General features: G+C 43.8%; 2 protein-coding genes across 2 annotated transcripts; both read right to left on the bottom strand.

The window, feature by feature from the left end:
* Positions 1–5873: 5873 nt before the first annotated feature.
* Positions 5874–6617, bottom strand: LOC119654112 (odorant receptor 33a-like). Its single transcript, XM_038059275.1, has one exon. The coding sequence runs from the start codon at positions 6615–6617 to the stop codon at positions 5874–5876; it is 744 nt and encodes a 247-aa protein (XP_037915203.1).
* A 9861-nt stretch (positions 6618–16478) lies between these two features.
* LOC119654111 (odorant receptor 33b-like) lies at positions 16479–17909 on the bottom strand. The gene is made up of 3 exons (XM_038059274.1): positions 17170–17909; positions 16742–17102; positions 16479–16679 (listed from the first exon to the last, which is right to left on the bottom strand). Exons 1-3 carry the CDS (start codon positions 17907–17909, stop codon positions 16629–16631), a joined length of 1152 nt encoding a protein of 383 aa, XP_037915202.1. The 3' UTR covers positions 16479–16628.
* Between the last annotated feature and the right edge of the window lie 4056 nt (positions 17910–21965).

Genomic DNA, 21965 nt, shown 5'->3' with positions numbered 1-21965 from the left:
TCTTTTGAAGGCGGTAACGGGGAGCATAGCACTGGGATATGTACCAAGGGCATGGAGACGGGCGAAAGCGGTCTTTATTCCGAAAATGGGTAAAAAGGATTCTTTTCAACCCAAAAATTTCAGATCAATTTGCCTAACATGTTCGTACACAAAACGGTGGAGAAGGTCATGGCCAGCTATATTAGAACTAACGTTCTATAGCGTAATCCCCTACATCACTGTCAACACGCTTACCGGGCAGGACGTTCAACTGAAACTGCTCTGAAACAAAATAAATAGCACTGTTTGCGTTTTCGGATATCGAAGGAGCATTCGACAACACATCGCCCACAGAGATACAAGATGTCCTGAGCCGCAAGGCTTTCTGGATGGGCAAAATGCTAGAAAGTAGGCAAATAGAAGTACCGACAGGAGCAAATTCTATTGTCATGAATACTACTCAAGGTTGTTCACAGGACGGGGTACTATGACCGCTTACGTAGAGTATGGTAGTGGACGAACTCCTGGACGTGCTAACAAATACTGGAATACAAGTCCAGGGTTACGCGGACGACATTGTTTTAATCTGTAGGGGCAAATATGAGGATACCCTATGTGATAGAATCCAAACTGTACTAAGGGTTAGTAGTGCCTGCTGCAGGAAGGTAGGACTGCGGACCAATCCAGCCAAAACCACCATAGTAACATTAACCAGGAGACGTAAGCTTGACCACCTGGGAACCATAAGGTTACATGACATGGAGAAATAGAGGTTAAATATTTGGGAATTACGCTAGACCAAAACTCACTCTGGAAGACACATGTCGGAAACACTTGTCGAAAAGTCACGAGGGCTCTGATGACTTATAGTTTCACAGCAGGAAAAAAATGGAGTTGCATCCCGAAGATACTACTATGGATATATGCTGCAATAGTAAGGCCAATGATTACCTATGGGGCGGTAATCTGGGCAGAAAGAACTGAACTAAGCACCCAAGCCAAGAAGTAACACAAAATCCAAAGATTTAGCTTCAGTGTGTAACAAGTGGGGCAATGAGGACACGCGCAATGACATCCTTGGAGGTCCTTCTGGGATTAATTCCTCTCCATCTGCACATACAGATGCAGGCAAGGAGGTCAATATTCCGAACGGCCGAGAATATCAGTGAGGCGGGGATCTGCCTAAGCCGATGGAAACTTAATATTCTTTCTAGGCGGTATCCCGAATTACTGATACAAAGGGATAACATGGCAACGGGGTTTCATTTTGATAAGAAGTTTGAAATACGTGCTAGTAACAAGTCTAACTGGGAGAGCGTGCCTGGGACATACGGCTTAAACCAGCAACTGATTACTTAGTACACTGACGGATCCCTCACAGCAGATGAAGCGAGTGCCGGTATCATTGGTCCAAGGAAACTGTACTTGGAGCGAATGGGTAGGTCAACTAGCATATTCCCACCGGTAATTTACGCCATAGATAGATATGCCTCCTTTAATCTCCAAAGGAACTACAGAGGGCAGAATATTGGTATTCTTACCGACAGACAAGCATCGATCAAGGCACTTAGGTCTAACTAAGTGAACTCTAAATTGGTATGGGAACACCTTGAGAGACTGAATACGCTCAGCTCGTCCAACAAGGTCTAGATACTCTGGGCTGCAGGCCATGTTGGGTTGGAAGGCAATGAGGCAGCGGACGAACTGGCCAAGAAAGGAGCATGCATGCCTTTACACGGACCAGAGCCCTTCAGTGGAATAGAAAACAGGTTTAAGGCTATGATACTTAAAAATGCAGAGGAACCGTTGAGGGAACTTTACTGGGGGCCTACCAGGAAAGAAGCAGCAGCAGTGCTTATTTGGGGATACGAACTCATGCGCACAAAGGATTGCTTAAACCTCGCCAAAAAGATCCTCCGAATCATAGTGGAAATTTTCACTGGACACTGTCGGCTAAACTATCACCTAGGAAAGCTAGGGATATCCACGCAGACTGCCTGCGGGTTTTGTGCAGAGTGTGGTGAAATCTCTATACACGTCCTGGCACAGTCATCATCATCATCAACGGCGCAACAACCGGTATCCGGTCTAGGCCTGCCTTAATAAGGAACTCCAGACATCCCGGTTTTGCGCCGAGGTCCACCAATTCGATATCCCTAAAAGCTGTCTGGCGTCCTGACCCACGCCATCGCTCCATCTTAGGCAGGGTCTGCCTCGTCTTCTTTTTCTACCATAGATATTGCCCTTATAGACTTTCCGGGCGGGATCATCCTCATCCATACGGATTAAGTGACCCGCCCACCGTAACCTATTGAGCCGGATTTTATCCACAACCGGACGGTCATGGTATCGCCAATAGATTTCGTCATTGTGTAGGCTACCGAATCGTCCATCCTCATGTAGGGGGCCAAAAATTCTTCGGAGGATTCTTCTCTCGAACGCGGCCAAGAGTTCGCAATTTTTCTTGCTAAGAACCCAAGTTTCCGAGGAATACATGAGGACTGGCAAGATCATAGTCTTGTACAGTAAGAGCTTTGACCCTATGGTGAGACGTTTCGAGCGGAACAGTCTTTGTAAGCTGAAATAGGCTCTGTTGGCTGACAACAACCGTGCGCGGATTTCATCATCGTAGTTGTTATCGGTTGTAATTTTCGACCCTAGATAGGAGAAATTGTCAACGGTCTCAAAGTTGTATTCTCCTATCCTTGTTCTTCTTCGTGTTTGTGTTTGTCCAGTGCGGTTTGATGTTGTTGGTTGATTCGTCTTTGGTGCTGACGTTGCCACCATATATTTTGTCTTGCTTTCATTGATGTGCAGTCCAAGATCTCGCGCCAACCATCGCCTGCTCAATCTGGATGAAGGCAGTTTGTACATCTCGGGTCGTTCTTCCCATGATGTCGATATCGTCAGCATAGGCCAGTAGTTGGGTGGACTTGAAGAGGATCGTACCTCTTGCATTTATCTCAGCATCACGGATCACTTTCTCGAGGGCCAGGTTAAAGAGGACGCATGATAGCGCATCCCCTTGTCGTAGACCGTTATTGATGTCGAATGGTCTTGAGAGTGATCCTGCTGCTTTTATCTGGCCTCGCACATTGGTCAGGGTCAGCCTAGTCAGTCTTGTTAATTTCGTCGGGATACCGAATTCTCCCATGGCCGTGTACAGTTTTACCCTGGCTATGCTATCATAGGCGGCTTTAAAGTCGATGAACAGATGGTGCAACTGTTGTCCATATTCCAACAGTTTTTCCATCGCTTGCCGCAGAGAGAAAATCTGATCTGTTGCTGATTTGCCTGGAGTGAAGCCTCTTTGGTATGGGCCAATGACGTTCTGGGCGTATGGGGCTATCCGGCCTAGTAAGATAGTGGAGAATGGTACTCAGCAACGTGATACCTCTATAATTGCTGCACTGTGTGATATCTCCCTTTTTATGTATGAGACAGATAATGCCTCGTTGCCAATCGTCAGGCATTGATTCGCTGTCCCATACCTTGAGCACGAGTTGATGAACCACTTGGTGTAACTGGTCGCCTCCGTATTTAACCAATTCGGCTGTAATTCCATCGGCTCCTGGCGACTTATGATTTTTTAGCCGATGAATTGCACGGACTGTTTCTGAGCATCGAGGTGTGTAAGGCTTCATCCTGATGACTTGTTGGTAAAACTTCCGCGCCTGGTGCGGTTACTCCCTGTACTTTTCTAGTTCACAGACTTGTTGGTTCTGCCAGGCTTCCTTTTTCCGTCTGTGAAGTCGCTTCTCCACTCGTCGGAGATCGTGATAAGTCTCTGCGCGTGTCCGCGTTCTTTGCGAATGCAACATTACTCGGTATGCGGCATTCTTCCGTTCCGTTGCTAGCTTACATTCATCGTCAAACCAGCCGTTCCGACTCCTTTTGCGGCTGGGGCCAAGTATGTTTGTGGCCGTATCCATGATAACGTTCTTCAGGTGATTGTGAAGATCATTTGTTGATGCTTGATCTCCAGGTCCTCTGTTGACTGCGGTTATTGCGTCATCCATTTCCCTCTTATAGGTGTCGCGGAGGGTTGTGTTGTGGATGGCTTCAGTGTTCACTCTCACCTGATTGTCAGAGGGGATTCTAGGTGGTATTGTTATTCGAGCTCGGAGCACCATGCCAACGAGATAGTGATCCGAGTCTATATTGGTCCCCCTATATGTTCTGACATTCATCAAGGCTGAGAGGAGGTGGCGGCGTTCGATCAACACGTGGTCAATTTGCTTGAAAGTGGTCCCGTCTGGAGAGGCCCACGTATGTTTGTGGACCGCTTTCCGCGCAAACCAGGTACTTCCAACAACCATTTCGTATGGCCCTGCTAATTGAATAGTCCGCAGTCCGTTATCATTTGTGTTTTCGTGTAAGCTATGGGAGCCAACGTATCGCCTGAATACGGGCTCCTTCCCTACTTGGCTGTTAAAATCCCTAAGAATGGTTTTGATATCATATCTGGGACAGGCTTCGAGGGTTCGTTCTACTGCCTCGTAGAAGGTATCTTTCTCCGACTCTGCAGTTTCCTCTCTAGGGGCGTGAACGTTTATGAGGCTTATATTTCTAAACTTGCCTCGCAAGCGCAGAGTGCATAACCATTCGCTTATGTTTTCAAAGCCGATAACAGCAGGTTTCATTTTTTGGCTGACTAAGAAACCTACTCCGAGCACATGGTTTACTGGACGACCACTGGGACAGTGTCCGGCACTTTTGCAAAGTAGGTCGAGGTATCTGGGAGAACACTTAATATTATATGCGCAGTTGAAAGATCTGGAAGTAGGGAATATGCTAAAGTTCCTGACGGTTATTGGCTTGCTTATATACTATGATTAATAGGTACTCTATAACTAGCAAAAGGGGTACAATAGTTCTTTATGAACGCGGGACTACTTCCCCTTAAGGGAATAATAATAATTCGAAAGAAGATCCATGGGAATTTCCTGCGATTCCTAATAAGGTCCGTTCCCGTTTTGTCTTCCGCCAGGTCCATTGTAACCATTTCTAACAATACTTTGATGGCATGAATGGTTTCATTTCCATACAGTCCCATGTCACCTGCCACCGGCCGATCCTTCTCAAGCCGTGCTAATGGGACAAATGCACCCTCAAATGTCTTTATAAAAGAAAGACTCACCTGAAGCGTCTAGTTTCCGACTTCCTGACTTATTTTCATTAACACTTACGTAAATATGACTTGGATTTATCAGAACTTTTATTCATACACTAGAGTCGTTACTTTTTAAGCTTTTATTTGCCGATCTGAACAATTAAGTGCATCGTGATTTTTGGAACAAAGATTCTGTGCAACATGCAATCGAAGTATTAAATATTCTGATAAATCCCATGAGTCCATCAGCGAAGCCTAGTTGCGACGGTTAGTAGTGAGTATGCCACCTTCATAACCTGAAAAACAAAACAAAAGGATCTCATAAAAAATTCTAGATGCCAACTTTTCCGAACCTACCCATAAACAAGAAGGCAAGGTAACCGGGAAAATTTTCCCTGCAACCACAACGTGACTTTTCTGGGTCATTTGCATAAATGTGATGACAGTTTTCCTGAATTTCAGTGACTGATCAGTGAAGTTTGATGAAAATATGGCCGTAACTGTCCTATCCGTGATGGCCATGAAGTTGTTGCAATAGCAGCAACATGGAAAAACCTCCAATGTGACATCCAATGCATAAAGGACTATTATTGCAAACTCTCTGGGATTTGGTGGGTAGAGAAGAAAAAGAAGAGCCTGCATGGACAGTAAAACCCCAGTGGTGACAAACTGGACGAAGAGTGTATGGGAAATGGTGTTTTGTAGTATGTTAAAAATGCTAGAATACAAATCATGTTTTCTGTTACACAAAAATTAACGCTGAATTCCAGGAAAAGTCAGCCTACCCCATTACGAGCTTATGATCCTCAATGCAATCAATGAAATCCTGATAGTTCTCTTCCTGGGTCTTTTCCTTATCCCAGCCAACTTTTTCAATTCGATCCAGTATAATTTCCAAATGCCTATTAAGGAGGATGAAGTACAGGGGCCCAATTAGATCATGTGCTACATTTTCGTTTGACAGCGTTATGAAAAAACTGTATTGAAAAGCGAAGGTGATCCAATATAGCCAAGATTGACTTCGATAGTCGTATGGCAACCAAATATCGAATGGTAGTGTTTGTCGATGCGAAAAGGCTGCATTTATCGCGGCACTGGTTATCATCGATGCATATAGGACGAATAACATAATAAACATCTTTTTGCAAAACCTGTTCAGTTTTTCCAAGGATTCAATTTCTTCCGAAGTGAGATTTTTACTATCCAATTTCGCGAAAAGATAATGAATTTCAACAAGCTTATGGCGTTTATCTAAAAATATTACGAGCTTTATTAAGCAGGATATGACTGTCACATTCATCGGTAAGATGTTCAGTAGCTGCTTCAAATTCTTTACAAGAAAAAATTGCACAATGAAGGTCAATATCGTCATTCCGTGGACGCAAGCAATGATGAATCCCACGTGGGCTTTTTGAAGGCAAGAATACTTTTCGTCTCTATATAATCCGACGGTTTTCCAAAGGAACCATATATATTCGAAAGACTTATCACTAATCACTTTACGTTTCTGATTATTGTTTTCCATCTTGAATCTAATTCACGAAGTATCTCTGACAAACTGAAGGAACTACAGTCAGTATTCCCTATCAAAGGCAAACGTCTGTTATTTCAAAAATAGATATTGTATTGACGCAGGCGTTTTCCGTAATTCAGCTCATTTACTTTTAAACGTTTTGAAAGTAACTATAAAACTGGGTTACTAAAATAACAATTAAACACCATTTAAGTAATTGTATCTGTATTAAGTAATTATCTTTCTAATAAGTTAGTTTTGTTTAAGTCCCTTATTTATTTAAAAGATCATAGGGTCACACGTGCCTAATCATAACAACGTGAACTATAAGAAGGCGCATAAGGGACGAGTAGATAGCCTTTATACAACGGAGTAGAAAGGAGTCCCCCCCAGATACTATCAAATTTTCAAGAAGGATATTCTTCCATACGCGATTTCTACTTAAAGTTAAGGATGATTGATATGTCCTTCAGAATATAAAAAATAAATGGGACAAAAATACAGACTATTTATTTTATATTCGCATAGGCACCGTTTGAAATCAATATCATATTTTCAGCAAATAGATCAAGTGCCGCCTTAACGTGAATGACCTTGACTTTCACTGCAGACGATACTGAAATTTGTAATGACTCTTTGGATTGTGGATATGGTCTGTTTTTATGGGTGAAGGTGGAAGTCTTGAAAAGGCGCTGCTGCGTCAGGTTGCAGCAGTGTGTGGGATTCTCACCCAATAAAACCACCTCCACTGCTCCGCTCATATCCTCGCAGGACCCGCGTGAAATACAAACACCGGATAATTTCACTCTGATACAATATTACTTCGCGAGGAGGGCTCTGATTTACACCAGCGCAACTAAGTCACGCGTCCTTCGTACTTTCCGGGCTCGCCCCAGTTTAGCAGTATTTCCTCTATCGCAGTTATTGTTGCGTTAATCGCACTCCAATTTGTTGCGGACCTTCCTCTTTCATTCGTGAATCTCGAACAGTGGAAGATAAGATCTCCGGGTATTCGGGTATTGCGTCGTATTCAGGACAGTCTCGGAACTCTCCAATCTGAAACGATGCAAGTGTTTCCTATATCCACTGTGTCTCCATGTGTTCTCCATGTTTTCCCTCGACCCATCTATCAATACATGAGATCAATGTATGGGTCCAGCGGCCTTTTTCAGAATCATCCCACCGTTGCTGCCATCTCCTGTACAGCTCCTTCCTAGTGGTCTTTCGGAAGCTCGCAGTCACTTCGGACGGATTCGCCCTTCTTCTCCGATAGAGACAGTGTGCCTAATTTGCAAGAAGATCCATGGAAATCAACCCTGCAATGACACACACTGCCTCACCAGATACCGTCCTATATGCACTGCACATCTTCAGGACGATTGGCCGACATGTTGAAGTTACCCTTCTCTGGTTCACTGTGTTATCCGGTGCGCATGTCCATTCGGGATGGATTTCGCCGCCCCTGCGATAAGTAGCCGGCGACTTCACTTTTGCCTTTCAATATAAGGCATCATCCTTGCTAGAGGTGAGCTAGTTTTTGCTGCCATAAGCCTCAAGATATAAGATACATATTAATTATAAGCTCTCAAGGTATGCTATCGGAGGAACAGAAAGGTAACGAAGTGCCGCGGTCGAGAGGGAAGATCCGCGACGGATCGCATCCTCAATCTAAGCCTCCCCTGTTCGCATCTTTAGGAGGCTCCGCCTTCGGGGTTCCCGATCTCCTTTGGCATCCTCAGGTCATAAAAACGGAAGATGCTCCTTCTATTATCTGGTCTATTTCTGCTCGTTCCAAAAATTCGAATATTTCCACTACACCAAGCCAAGCTGACCAAAATTGCACACATGCAAGTTAACACCTTCCTCTCTCAGCCTCAATAAACATACTCGTTAAGTCAGCACTTACCTGTAATTTATATCATAAACCCAAGAAGCGAAATTAATGCTTTTACGAATGAAATTAATGATTTAACTAATGAAATTAACGTTTCAAGAAGTGGAAATATCGATGGATGTTTCGAGACAAATTAATTATTTTCTAAGACAAATTATCGACCTGTTGAGTAAAAGCCATGGTAAAATTTATGGACTGACACTTCCAATTACCAACTGAATCAAATCCTGGAATTTATGTTCTTGTAAATCATCTGCTAAGCCTTCGCGTGCATGTCCTTTTATTTTCTAAAAAAGCTTTTTAATTGGATTCAGCAGAGTATGAAGGCAAAAGTAAAATCAACAAACCCTATCTCGGTCTTTGCGCTATTCATAATCGCTAATGCCTAACACTTCATCTGTCAGTTTTCCATCATCTTCAACGGCGCAATAACCGATTTCCGGTCTAGGCCTTAACAAGGAATTCCAGATAACCCCCTAAAAGCTGTCGGCATCCTGGCCTACGCCATCGTTCCATCTCAGGCAGGGTCTGCTCCGTCTTCCTTTTTATTTACCATAGATGTTGCTCTTATAAACTTTTCGGGCTGTATCATCCTCATCCATACGGACTAGATGACCGCCCATAGCAATCTATTAAGCCGGATTTTAACCAGAACCTGACAGTCATAATATCGCTTATAGATTTCATTATTATGTAGGCTACGGAATCGTCCATCCTCATGTAGGGGGCCAAAAATTCTCCGGAGGATTCTTCTCTCGAAAGCGACCAAAAGTTCGCAGTTTTTCTTGTGGACTGGCAAGATCATTGTCTTGCGCAGTAAAAGCTTTGACCCTATGGTGACACGTTTCAATAGGAACAGTTTTTGTATGTTGAAATAGGTTCTGTTAGCTGTCAAAAACCGTGCGCGGATTTCTTCATTACGTTATTGGTTGTCATTTTCAACCCTAGATAGGTCTCAAAGTTGTAATCTCCTATCTTTATTCTTCCCGTTGGGCGTATGGGGCTATCCGGCCTAGCAAGATAGCGGAGAATATCTTATAGATGGTGCTCAGCAACGTCATACCTCTATAATTGCTGCACTGTGTGGTATTTTCCATTTTATGGATGGGATAGATAATGTTCCGTTGCCAATCGTTAAACTGAATTTTTGAAATGATTCCCATGAAATAGGAACTCACCATCAGAACTGAGCGATTTGAATATCTCGGTTCAATGCTATCAGCCAATTGAAAACCTGGATGATCTCAGAAAGGAGGATATCCGCGTTCGATTTGGAATTGCACTAATCGTGGAAAAATTGGTATTCATTTGTCGTCCATCCGTTTAACGTGGCCGGCCCACTACACTTTCCGTTGTTTTACCGCCATCGATGTTGCTAGGTCATCATAGAGCTGGTACAACTCATGGTTATATTCAATTGGCGAGTCAGCTCCATCTTTTACCGGTCCAAGTATTCGACGTAGAACTTTACGCTCGAATATATCAATAGAACGCCTAACTTCGTCCATTTCATTACCATCCTTCTAGGTATGCAGGTGTTGTATTGGAGCCTGTCTTCTTGATTGGGTTATGCATTTTGTTTTCTTTACATTAATTCTTACGTCGCCTTCTGGCGCTGCTTCATTTAGTTGTCAGAATATTTCTTTGTTGTCTAGGACTGAACGCACCATGATCTGTGAACCCACGTGATCCGTGAATGCCACTACTTGGGAAGATTTGTAGAGCAATATTCCTGTGGTACCTAACTCCAGTTTGCGGTTAACATTTAGTTAGTTAGTTAGTTTGGTTAACTGGGGGAGCCGCAGCTGCGAGCACTCAGGCCCATTGTACTATTCCCGTAAGTTGCCTATCCAATGGCTTCCCGCCTACGGTGTTCGCAGGCTTTAGCGAATCTGAGAACATTCTCCAGAGGCAGAGAGTGTGCAGATTCTTCATTGAAGAAAACCTTGCCAAGGTGTCTTCGTCTGAGATCTGAGGATGCCGGGCATCTTAAGGGACAACAAAAATGCCACTCTAGTGGCCCTAGGCTCTTTCAAAAAAATTTTTGCTTGCCGACAAGAGTCCAAATTTCTCCACTCGGTTGCGTGAATCCTTGCAATTTCACCCTTCACAGTAGACTTGACAGTAGATGGTCAGATTCCAAAAGCTGATTCTGGCCCCACCATTGTGGATCCAGAATCCAGAGTGCCTCGGCACCCACACCAGGAATGTTTCGTTCAGTCGGCCAAATTTCAGCAGCACCTGATGACCACTCCACACCAACTGGCTTGATATGTCGTTGCCATTTAGTGCGGATAATGCCGCCCGACTGTCGGAACAGATTCGAATGGTGCGACCCCTCCGTTTTTGTCGCAGAAATTCTTCTACTGCCAATTAAATGGCATATATCTCCGCCTGGAATATGGTCGTCATTTTTCCGAGGGGTCGGGCCAGTTCTATAATCGTATTCTCCGAGAACACCCCTGCACCCGATCCATCCTCCATGACTGACCCATCGGTGAAGATTATTAGGTATGTAATCTGAAAAGACTCATGGCTCATGCGGTTAGCATACTCAAGGGCAAGCAAGCAAACACGGGGGCGAGTCAATTTCCTTACTTTTATCCGCAGTTCATTTCGAAGCATTGCGTTAGCTCGCCAAGCACCTTTACATGGAATTCTGCCTTAGTTATCAGTTCGATCATTCGCACTAGTTTTTCTGTTAGACAGAACCCACGCATGACACGATATAGTACTTCTCGTTTGACGCTATCATACGCTTGAAGGAAGTCAATGAAGAGCTGATTCACATCGGTAACGCGTAACCCTTTTCCAGTAGTTGTTTGCCCGTGAAAATTTTGTCCGTCCTGGATTGTCCTTTTCAGAAACCACATTGGAATTCACTAAGTAATTTGTCTGTAGGTGGTTCTAGCCCAGCTTGGATGATTTTTGTCAGAATCTTATAGGATATGCACAACAATGAAATGCCTCTGTAGTTGTCACAGGTAAATATGTGTCCTATTTTCTGTATAGGATAAATTACGCTCTTGCGGTAGTCGCCAGGTAATTTTTCATTTGTTAAAATTTTTAAAATTGCTTACCTCTGTAATAGTTCAGCTGGGATACCATCGAGTACCGAGGCCTTGTTTAGTTTTTGGTCGCCCGGACGTGAAAGCGTTTTCATTGGAAGGAGGTCCGACTGGTGGGTTGTCTATAGCTTCCGCGTTCGTCAAAGCTGTACTTCTCGCTGGCGCTTCCACTTAGTTGAGCAGCTTCTTAAAGTATTTCACCCATCTTTCCTTAAAATCGTTGGCGTTACCTAGGATGTTCCCTTGGCCATCGCTACAGAGACTTGTCTGTGGCCTACAGTACCTTACGAAATCTTTCACCGGAACGTAGGCGCCAATGAAAAAATGTTACACCCCCCGTTTATATGTATGGGGACCTTCCAATCAACTCAACGCAGAACGATTTTACTCACTGCTTGCAAGAGGATTCACAGTTTTCTCTTTTGGAACGAATTTTTTATTAACAAGCGTAATTGTTTCTGAGGAAATGGGTGTGACAGACAGACAGATAATAAACCCATTTTAATAAGGTTTTATTTGTAGCGAAACGAAAGTTAACCAGAATACCGGAAGCAGGACGCTTTGGATATAAAGGTTTTCTGTTCGTCTTGTGCGAAAAATCCCTCATTCACGTTTTCGTTTTCCCATTCTCGCACACCTCCATTGCATATTTTCTAACCTAGACTCCGTATGGATGCACCATTGCGTTTTTTTTAGATATTTCGGTTGGAAATGTTCTGAAAACGAGACCTGTTCCACTTTTCGCGTGACACATTTTGAGTGCTCACTCCCTTGTGTCCCACTCTGTATTAAAAATATCCTCTGTTTAGAAAAGTGCTAATTAAGCCCTTTCGTTCGATATCCCACATGACCATATTCCGTGAGAAAAAATGTACACACCCCTTTCTTAAGTATGGGGAGCCCCCATTAAACCCGAAGGAAAATTATGCCACCTTTTGTATGTAAAGGGATTCACCAAATTTCATGGCAATTAGTTTAACCGTTTCCGAGTAAATCCGGTGTGACATACAGACAGATAGACAGACACACAGTTTGTATGGGAAAAAATAGGCGACACTATTCGTTTATAGCTCTAATGTTTTTCCAAGTCTGACTTTGTCTGAATTCGAGGATATGTTGGACAAATTGGTCTTGGATGCAAAACGACAGAAACAAAAAGCCATCGGCGGTGACTTCATTGCATGGACCACAGAATGCACGAAGGGCGTTGCCTCTTGGAGGTTTTCGCGCAGTTAGATATTATACTGGCTAACGACGGTTAGGTTAATATTTACCGGAAAGGGGGGTCAGGTTCGGTTGTGGATATGACTTTTGTTAGTCTTTTACTAACTCGCGATATGTTCTGGAACGTCGGTGATGACTACAGCTGCAGTGACGATCAGGCAATAGTCTTTGTTCTGAAGAGCAACAGTCCGAAATCTGCCCGTCTAAGAATGAGGGAAACATCAGGTTGGTCTGCAAAAGTAGTTGACGAGTAAACATTCACAGCTGTGTGGTTGGACAAGGAGACTATACCAGCTATACCTTCGGAAAGAAGCGGTTACAGTCTACAGACATCTTTAGCTGTAGCTGTCATACTCCCTCTTACGACAAAAGAAGTACTGGATATTTGGGGTAGGTCGGGAGACAACAAAGCGCTGGACCTCAACGGCATACCAAACCAAGCTGTTAAGTTGATGCCGGACATATTTGTAAAGTTGTTTGAAGCATGCTTGACGGATAGGATCTGTTCCGAGGCATGAAATATGTAGACAAAGGCTAGTGAACAATCTTCCAACAGGCCTATACGTCTATTGGACACTATGGGGAAAATTTTGAAGCGAATAATCGACAACAGATAACTTCCGGCTGTTAAGAATCTAGGTGGGTTATCAAACCAATAATTCGATTGCGGTGCGGGTAGATCAACCGTTCATGCTATCAAACTGGTCACGGACTTAGCGAAGAATGCGATGCAGGGAAGAAGTAACACGAGTAAGTATTGTGCTGTGATTACCCTTAACGGGCAAAATGCGTTCCACCGGCCAGTATGAATCCTATAAGGAGCACATTGCCAGCAGTTGGTGTACCACGTTACTTAACTGAGTTAATCGACAGCTATTTAACAGATAGAAGGCTCTGGTACAACATAGACAATGGAACCAACGAATACATTATCTCCGCGGGTGTTCCACAGGGCTGTGTTCTGGGACCGCTATTTTGGAACATCATGTATAATAATATTCTCACAATAGTGGGTGGCGCCGATGACATAGCGGTGACTGTTGTTACAAAAGATCTTGCGGATGTGAAATTATATTCATCTGAAGCAATCACTACTATAAAGAATTGACTGAAAGATACACACCTTGCACTTGCGGAGGATAAAACAGAGACGGTGCTTCTCACTGATGATAGATGTTAGGCAGAATTTCAAGTAACATTTACAACATGTTTGCACCAAGGTGTCCAACGTTAGCTCGGCCCTGGCACGGGTGATGCCAAATATTGGAGCCAGTGATGTACTCGTAGAGTGCTTATAGCTAGAGTGTGAGAGGACGGTTTATAAACAAACAGCTTTAAGAGTGTGCAGTGGTTATAGAACCATTTCAGACGGAGCGGTCTAAGCGGTAGCCGGAATGATGCCGATCGACTTCTCGGCCGATGAAATGACACGCATCTATGATGGACATGATTCTTCCTCTGTTCGGCACTTGAAAAACGCCGAAAGGGAGGAATCGTTAAACAGGTGGCAACAATGGTGGGAACGGGCGGAAAAGAGTGGATGGACCCACAGATTGATTCTCAGCATCAGAACGCAGAAAACGCATGGTGTGATAAATTATGATCTCACGCAGTTTCTCACGGGACATGATGGTCATCGTAAATACCTCTATAGGTTTAAACTGGACAGATCACCCAATTATCCCAGCTGCGACGGTATTCCAGAGAATTCGAGGCATTTTTTCTTAAATTTTCCTAGATTCGCAAAGGAAAGGACGAATCTGGAGGAAACATTGGGAGGAACACTAGCACCGGAAAATATAATTGGGAAAATGCTTTCTGTAGTTCCCCTGGCACGGAAGAACTAAAATGCAGTAAACGACATGGTGGGGCGGATTCAGTGGAGGTTGAAAGAAGTAGAGGAGACGAGAAAGGCGCAGTTTTAAATGCAATCGATGGGCGATGGGATAGGCTAGAGCCATGTTCACTCCGCGATGAAATAATTTGTGGTGGTTCGCGGGGAAAGGCAGACGGACAGAAAAATATCGAATCGATTCTAATAAGATTTTGTTTTACACAAAACCTTGGAAAATGAACGTAATGTTGCTTCACCATTTTAAATGATCATACCAACTTTATTTCGAAATTTCGACCCAAAACCCTTCAATATTTAAATCTCCTGAAACAGTGAAACCTATTTAACAACAAAGTTTTAAAATAGTTAACGTGACGATACTATTTGCCAGCTGCAATTGAGTGCATTTTGTCTATCGGATCGATGCTGGTAATAGGAAAACATTTGTCTACAGATTGGTGAGACGCTGTAAATGCATGATGATAGAATGCAGTTTACTGGTGATGTAAAACAAGTAGAAAAGGCTTTCCATCTTATTTTTAAGTCAGAGCACCAAAGTGTCATCTGATAAATGAGGCGAAGTCAGGAAATAAGAGACTTCTTCGAGAAGTCCTCGAGTGGACGAAATGGATTTACAAGCAGATTGCGATTGCATTCGAATCAAATTGAGAGTTTCATCGTGAACTTAGTGAAATTGCCACTGCCTGGTGTTAGTAGAGCAATGACTTACTTCCCTGGGAAGACGCAAGTGACAATTGTATTTGGAGAGACAAAACGTATCGAACAGTGGCAGCGTGTCCCGAGTGTCATTGGTTTTGTTGTGGGTATTTTACACAGTTATTTCTTCTGTCGATTTCGAAAAGAGAGCCCCTCCCCATTGTCTTTATTTTCAAAATTTTGCTTTGCGTGAGTTTTTCGGTAGATTCTCACGATTTTCCCCCGTTTGATATTACATTCTCTGGTGCGGTCCTAAGCATTGGGTTGATGAAACGTGTTTTAATTATATGTGAGGCTCTGAGGTGTCCAAAGCGAGCCCTCCGTCAAACGTTCCGGAGCTTGGCTAGCATAGACAGTTTGAACTTGTTTTACGCTGGCCATGTATTTCTGGACCGACCTACTAATAGGCCCTCTTGGGATAGTGAGTTTAACTCCATGACGTAGTCAGCAATGGAATTGCTGCCTTTCCACAATGTGTGACCTCTCAACCGCCACTCCAGCCTTCTGAACAACACCTTTGTAACTGACCCCTAAGCCGACAAAGTTCTTCGTTAAAACTTGTATCCCGCCAAAGTACTTCGGTGACATGACGCAGCTAAATATTGAAGAAGGATTGGAGCTTTCGAGCAACACTAGAGATTTCCTTCTGTCTACTAGTCCAATGTGGTAACCAGAAAGACCATTAGCACAAAAAGGTCTCAACTTAAATAGCTGAATTTCCAGATTCCGGTTGAAGAAGCAAAAGCTGACCTGCCACTGTTACCACCTCAACGTTGAGGTTGGTGTGACTGTCCGCAGAAATGACACTTCCACGATGTACAAATTGATTGTAGTACTGTGGAAACAAACTTAGCGGAGGATATTTGGAGGTCAGAATCGTACAGTCGCTCGGTTTGGGAACTAGAAAGATGACCTTCATACGCCCTTCAAACATACCTAGTGGAGGAACATATAATATTTAGGATTCACACTGTTTCCAGGAGTAACCAGGAGTCACCACTAACTAACTACGCCACACATAACCGGCTCTTTTCACTGGTTAACCTAACATAACCCATGACTTTTTTCTTGATCCTTAGTAACCAATTTCCATTTGTTTGCCAAAACTTTTATTTAGAACAAAGTGATGTGACGAAGTAAGTTAAAAGATAGTAAGATAAAAGTCCACACTTTTCGGCTTCTTACCTTCTGATTTGAATATTTAAGCGCATGGTGATTTGTGAAATAAATATTCTGTGCTACATGCAAATGAAACATCAGATGTGTATTTAAAACTCACAAGTCCATCAACGAAGTCTAGTTGCCACGGTTAGTAACGAGTATGCCACTTTCATAACCTAAAATAAAGAACGAAAATATTTCATAAAAACATTCCACATCCTGATTCCTCTAAACCTACCCACAAAAAGGTACCCAAAGTAACTGGGAAAATTTTCCCAGCAAGCACAACATGACTTTTCTGAGTCGTTTGCATAAATGTGATGACGGTTTTCCTGAATTTTATTGACTGGTCAATAAAGTTTGATGAAAATATGGCCGTAACTGTCCTATCCGTGATGGCCATGAAATTGTTGCAGTAGTAACAACACGGTAGAATCTCCAAAGTGACGTCCAGGACATAAGAAACTATTATTGCAAGCTCTGTGAGATTTGGTGGGTAAAGTAGATAAAGAAGAGCCTCCATAGACAGTAATACCCCGGTGGTGACAAACTGGACGAAGAGCGTATAGGAAATGCTGTTTTGAAGTATGTCAAATATTCTGTAATACAAATGATGTTGCCTGTTACACAAAAATTGATTCTGAACACTAGAAAAAAATAGCCCACCTCATTATAAGCCTGTGATCCTCAATGCAATTGATGAAATCCTGATAGTTTTCTTCTTGATCCTTTTTCCTATCCCAACCAACTCTTCCAATTCGATTCAGGACAATTTCCAAATGTTTATTGAGTATGATGAAATACAATGGTCCAATTAGATCATTTGTTAAATTCTGAATACCCAGTAGTAGGAAAAAACTAAACTGAACTATGAAGGTGACCCAGTACACCAAAGGTGGATCATGGTAATTGTATGGCATCCAGATATCGAACAAAAGGGTCTCCCGGTGAGATAAGGCTCCGTTGACCGCGGCACTGGTTACCATTCCTTCAAACAGAATAAAGATGATAAAGATTATCTTTTTACAAAACTGGTTGAGATTTTCCAAAGATTCAATTTCTTCCGAAGTGAGCTGCTTGCTGTCCAATTTCGTGATAAGCTGGTGGATTTCAATAAGCTCACGGCGTTTATCCAAAAATATTATGAACTTTATTAGGCAAGATATGAGTGTTAAATTCATGGGCAGGATGTTCAGCAACTGCTTCAAATCTTCCACAAAAAACAACTGCACAATGAAGGGTAATATCGCTACTCCATTGACGCAAGCAATGGTATAGGCCACATGGGCTTTTTGGAGAAAGGAATATTTTTCGTCCCTATAGAATCCAAGGAGCTTCCAGAAGAACCAAATATATTCGAAAAACTTATCAGTTACTACTTTACGTTTCTCAAGATTGATTTTCATAATGGTCTTAATTCACGAAATATCTTCGACAAACTGAAGATGTTGCTTTCAGAATTCGACCTCAAAAGCAAGCGGTGCCAGAAATTTAATTCTCATTTTAAATATAGATCTTCTATCGACAAAAATGCCGGTAATTCCGCTTGCAATTAAAAGTTTTGGAGGATACTATCAAATTAAGTTACTAAAATAACGATTAAGCAATTATACGGTAATTGTATCCCTTCGGATAAGCTGATTTTGGTGAAGTCTGTTGTTTATTTATAAGAAGATAAGGGCACATCCGTTTAGTTATCAAAATCAAAAACAGGAAGTGGGAAGTTTAGGGTGGGAAAGGTTTGTAGCTTTCCTGGGAATTTTAGCAGCACGACTTCCCTATTCGTGTGTATGCAATCATTCCATTGTACCCTATCTTTTGAGACCCACTTGCATAACGAGTTTACCTTCGAGTTCATTGCATCAAGAATAATCAACAAGTTTAGGGTGGGAAAGGTTTGTAGCTTTCCTGGGAATTTTAGCAGCACGACTTCCCTATTCGTGTGTATGCAATCATTCCATTGTACCCTATCTTTTGAGACCCACTTGCATAACGAGTTTACCTTCGAGTTCATTGCATCAAGAATAATCAACTTGTGTCAATGTTCGCTTTCAAGAAGAGGATTAACCATTATCTTAAAAGCAGATATTTGGTTACCACTCACCCCTCTTTAGTTGGTCAAAGATATAGGTATAGGTCCCAGGGCGAAACTTGAATTGGTAACCACACCAAAGGCTCTGCTACCAAACCCTATCTCCATCTTCACGTGGTGGGAGCTCTTTCTTCATAAAAAGCTCCAGACAAAGAAAGATGAAGGCGAGTCTCCTCCGCCTAAAAATGGGACAGATTATATCAACTGGTCATTCTGATTGGGGGTTTGATACGGCTGGCAACCCTACACGGAAAACTGACGTTACGAAGTCGCAAAAGGAGGCTCAGACTGAACTGACAATACAACGACCATAAAAAACAGACAAAAAAGTAGAAAAGGAAGAAGAGTTGAGTGCATTTTGGCGCAGCACAAAAATGCGTCGTTCATCGCAGCGATAAGCGAAAGAAGCAGCGAGCGCTGTCATACCCGATGTGACACCGGGTTGCCCAAATAAAGAGGAAGTATTACCAAGTAGCGCGACTGACGGGGCGGGGAAGGCAACTCCAATATACTGTAGTGCCCCTGTTCCGAAAAAGGCCCAGTCGGAATCGTTAGTTCTGGGCAGGTGGATTCGGACACGAACCGAGTGAAAGTGCAGTCGACCGTCGTCCTAGAGCCGAAGAGGAAAGGCCCATCAGGAAATGCACGGCAGTGGTGAAGCCAATGCGGTCGGCAACGTTCCTCCAGAGGAACGTCACCAAAGGTGTCAAAAACGGGCTGATCGAACTGGAGGAACTGTTGGATCGCATCTCCTTCTACGAGAAAACGAAGAAGGACTAGACCGTCGGCTATGCTCATTAAGTCGACGGAAGCCAAAACATTTGCGGAAGTCCTCAGTGAAATCCGCTACAGAATGAAACCCGAAGACAACGGAGCAGAGGTGTCTTCCATACTGAAAACGAGGGGTGGCGATGTCCTCGTCGAACGGTCAAGGAGTCAAAGGTTTACTGGGGCAGAAGTTTCTTGTTTCTAGCCTACAGCCCATGTGCTCTCTAGAAATTCGGGATCTCGACTGCCTCGCAGAAAAGATTGAAATGGAGGAGGCGATAAAGGGTGAATGTTCAGAGGTAACCAATGCCTGGATAGGCATAATAATAATAATCGTTGGCGCAACAATCCATATTGGATCAGGGCCTTGAAGTGTGTTAGAGCACTTCATTCAAGACCGTAACAGTACACTAGGAGACAATGTGATCAGCATTGTGCTCACCCGAGATTATTACCCTGATTTGACTCAGGTACTCATTCACAGCTGAGTCGACTGGTATCCGACACTGGATAGGCATGACCTCTATAAATGTTCGAGCCCAAACTGGTGGAAGTCCCCCAGCAATATGCGAGGAAACTACTTAGCAGCGGGAGAATCAAAAATGGATTGGTAGTATGCTGGGTACGAATGCGGATTGTCCCCACCAAGTGCTACAGGTGTCTGGACTACAACACACGTCAGCAACTTGCAAGGGACCGGACAGGAGAATAGCATGCCGGAAATGAGGCCAGGCAGGTGACCAAGCGAAGACATGCAATGAAAGCGAAAGTTGCGTTCTCTGCAGGGATTGTGGCGCATCTGGTGAGAGCGTCGCATACACTGCGGGGTCGGGACGTTGTCCAATCTTTAAGGCGGAACTAGAAAGGACTGGGGCGCAAATGACATGATCCGCATTTTACAAATTAACATGCACCAGAGTGCAACCGCTCACGAGTTGCTAGCACAGTTTGCTGCGGAAGTAAATCCTGATCTAGTACTAATGAGCGAGACATACTGAAACAGGGACCCGACTTCATGGCATCTCGACTAGTCGGGCACAGCTGTCATCTGGGTTCGGGACGACGTTCGACTTCGTATTCCTCCTCAAGGCCGAGGGAATGGGTTGGTCTGAATCTGGTACTTAGGGATAACGTGTTTTAGCGTTTACCGAGGCCGAATGAGACGATGCCGGAATTTGGGGGTCGGCTTGATACTCTGCAGGACGCCGTTTCGAGCACGGATGGACGAATCATATCAGGTGGTAATTTTAATACCAGGGCTCTTGAATGGGGCATGCCTCAGTCAGACTCTAGAGGGAAACGGATTCTGGAAATGGCGGAGAGAACTGGCCTCGTAGTTTTAAATACCAGATCCACACCAACGTTTCGGCGGCCAGGCTGTGAAGGAAGCATTCCGGACATCACTTTTTCGTCGGAATGTCTGGCATCATCGGTGGACGGGTGGCGAGCCCTAGAAGGCTTCTCAGCAAGTGATCACCAATACATCGCGTTCGAAGTGGTTGACACTACTTGCCGGTTAGCACCAACCCGTCGCTCCCCCTGCCTGTGGAATGTCGTGAGGATGAACAACGGGAAGTTCGTCGAAGCTCTTGGAGCAGGCAGTGCTGCAATGGAGGACGCTTCGGAGGGTGGTAGCGCCGCAGCTTACACCATCAGTGATGAAGATGATAACGACGGCGTGTGAGGCTTCCATGCCCCGAAAAGCCTTCTATATACTGGTAAATGACAGATATTGCCAACCTACGGAGGGAGTGTTATAAGCTCCGCCGTTTGGCACAACGTTTCACGCCAATGAAGAGGCCTGCGCCATAAAGGCAGAGTATAGATCAATAAAAAGGAGACTCCGCAGCGCTAGAAATAAAAGCAAAGCCGGTAGAGCTATAAGCACCACCACTGTGATCGTAGACTCGCTGAAGCGATCCGAGCTGCCGGGGACTTATCGCCAAGGCAGTTTGATTTCAGAACAGGGAGATCCATAGTGTATGCTATTATGGAGGTTGTGGATTCGGTTCATTGAGCTGAGGCACACAGCCGCCGATCTCGATGGATAGTGCTTCTCATAACACTTGATGTGAGAAATGCCTTCAATTCCGTAAGATGGACAGATACGCAAGGCACATTTCAAGTGCCAAACAGTCTCTTGTGAATATTGAGGGATTATCTCAAAAATCGCTTCCTGCTTTATGAGACGATAGAGGGGGATGGAAATCACGTCGGTAGTAGCACAGAGATCCATCCTAGGGTCGGACCTATGGAACGCTTCCTGTAGTCTGCTGAGACCGGATATGCCCGAAGGCTGGTCCGACGATGAATGTAAGCTAGTAACAGAAGGGAAGGATTCAGCATACCGAATAATGTTGCATTCTCACAGAACGTGGGCACGACCTCTAGCGAGCAGAGAAGCGACTTCACAGATGGAACACGGAAGCCTGTTGATTCGGTCTGTGAACTCGAAAAATACAGGAGCCTCATCAGGCGCGGAACTTTTACCAATAAGTCAGCAGGATGAAGCCAGGAGCCAATGTAATTACAAAAGAATTAGTTAAATATTAAGGCGACGAATTACACCAGGCGTCATCAACTTATGCTCAAAGTGTGAGAG

Source organism: Hermetia illucens, chromosome 4 (genome assembly GCF_905115235.1).
Source record: "Hermetia illucens chromosome 4, iHerIll2.2.curated.20191125, whole genome shotgun sequence".
Classification (NCBI taxonomy): domain Eukaryota; kingdom Metazoa; phylum Arthropoda; class Insecta; order Diptera; family Stratiomyidae; genus Hermetia; species Hermetia illucens.
This window is presented reverse-complemented; position numbering and strand designations above follow the sequence as displayed.

Coding starts and splice junctions, on each gene's coding strand:
- LOC119654112 (XM_038059275.1), bottom strand. CDS start 6,617: ATGGAAAACAATAATCAGAAACGTAAAGTGATTAGTGATAAGTCTTTC.
- LOC119654111 (XM_038059274.1), bottom strand. CDS start 17,909: ATGAAAATCAATCTTGAGAAACGTAAAGTAGTAACTGATAAGTTTTTC. Junction 17,103..17,169: donor GATCACAGGCTTATAATGAG/GTGGGCTATTTT, acceptor TTTGTATTACAG/AATATTTGACATACTTCAAA. Junction 16,680..16,741: donor CTTTGGGTACCTTTTTGTGG/GTAGGTTTAGAG, acceptor TCTTTATTTTAG/GTTATGAAAGTGGCATACTC.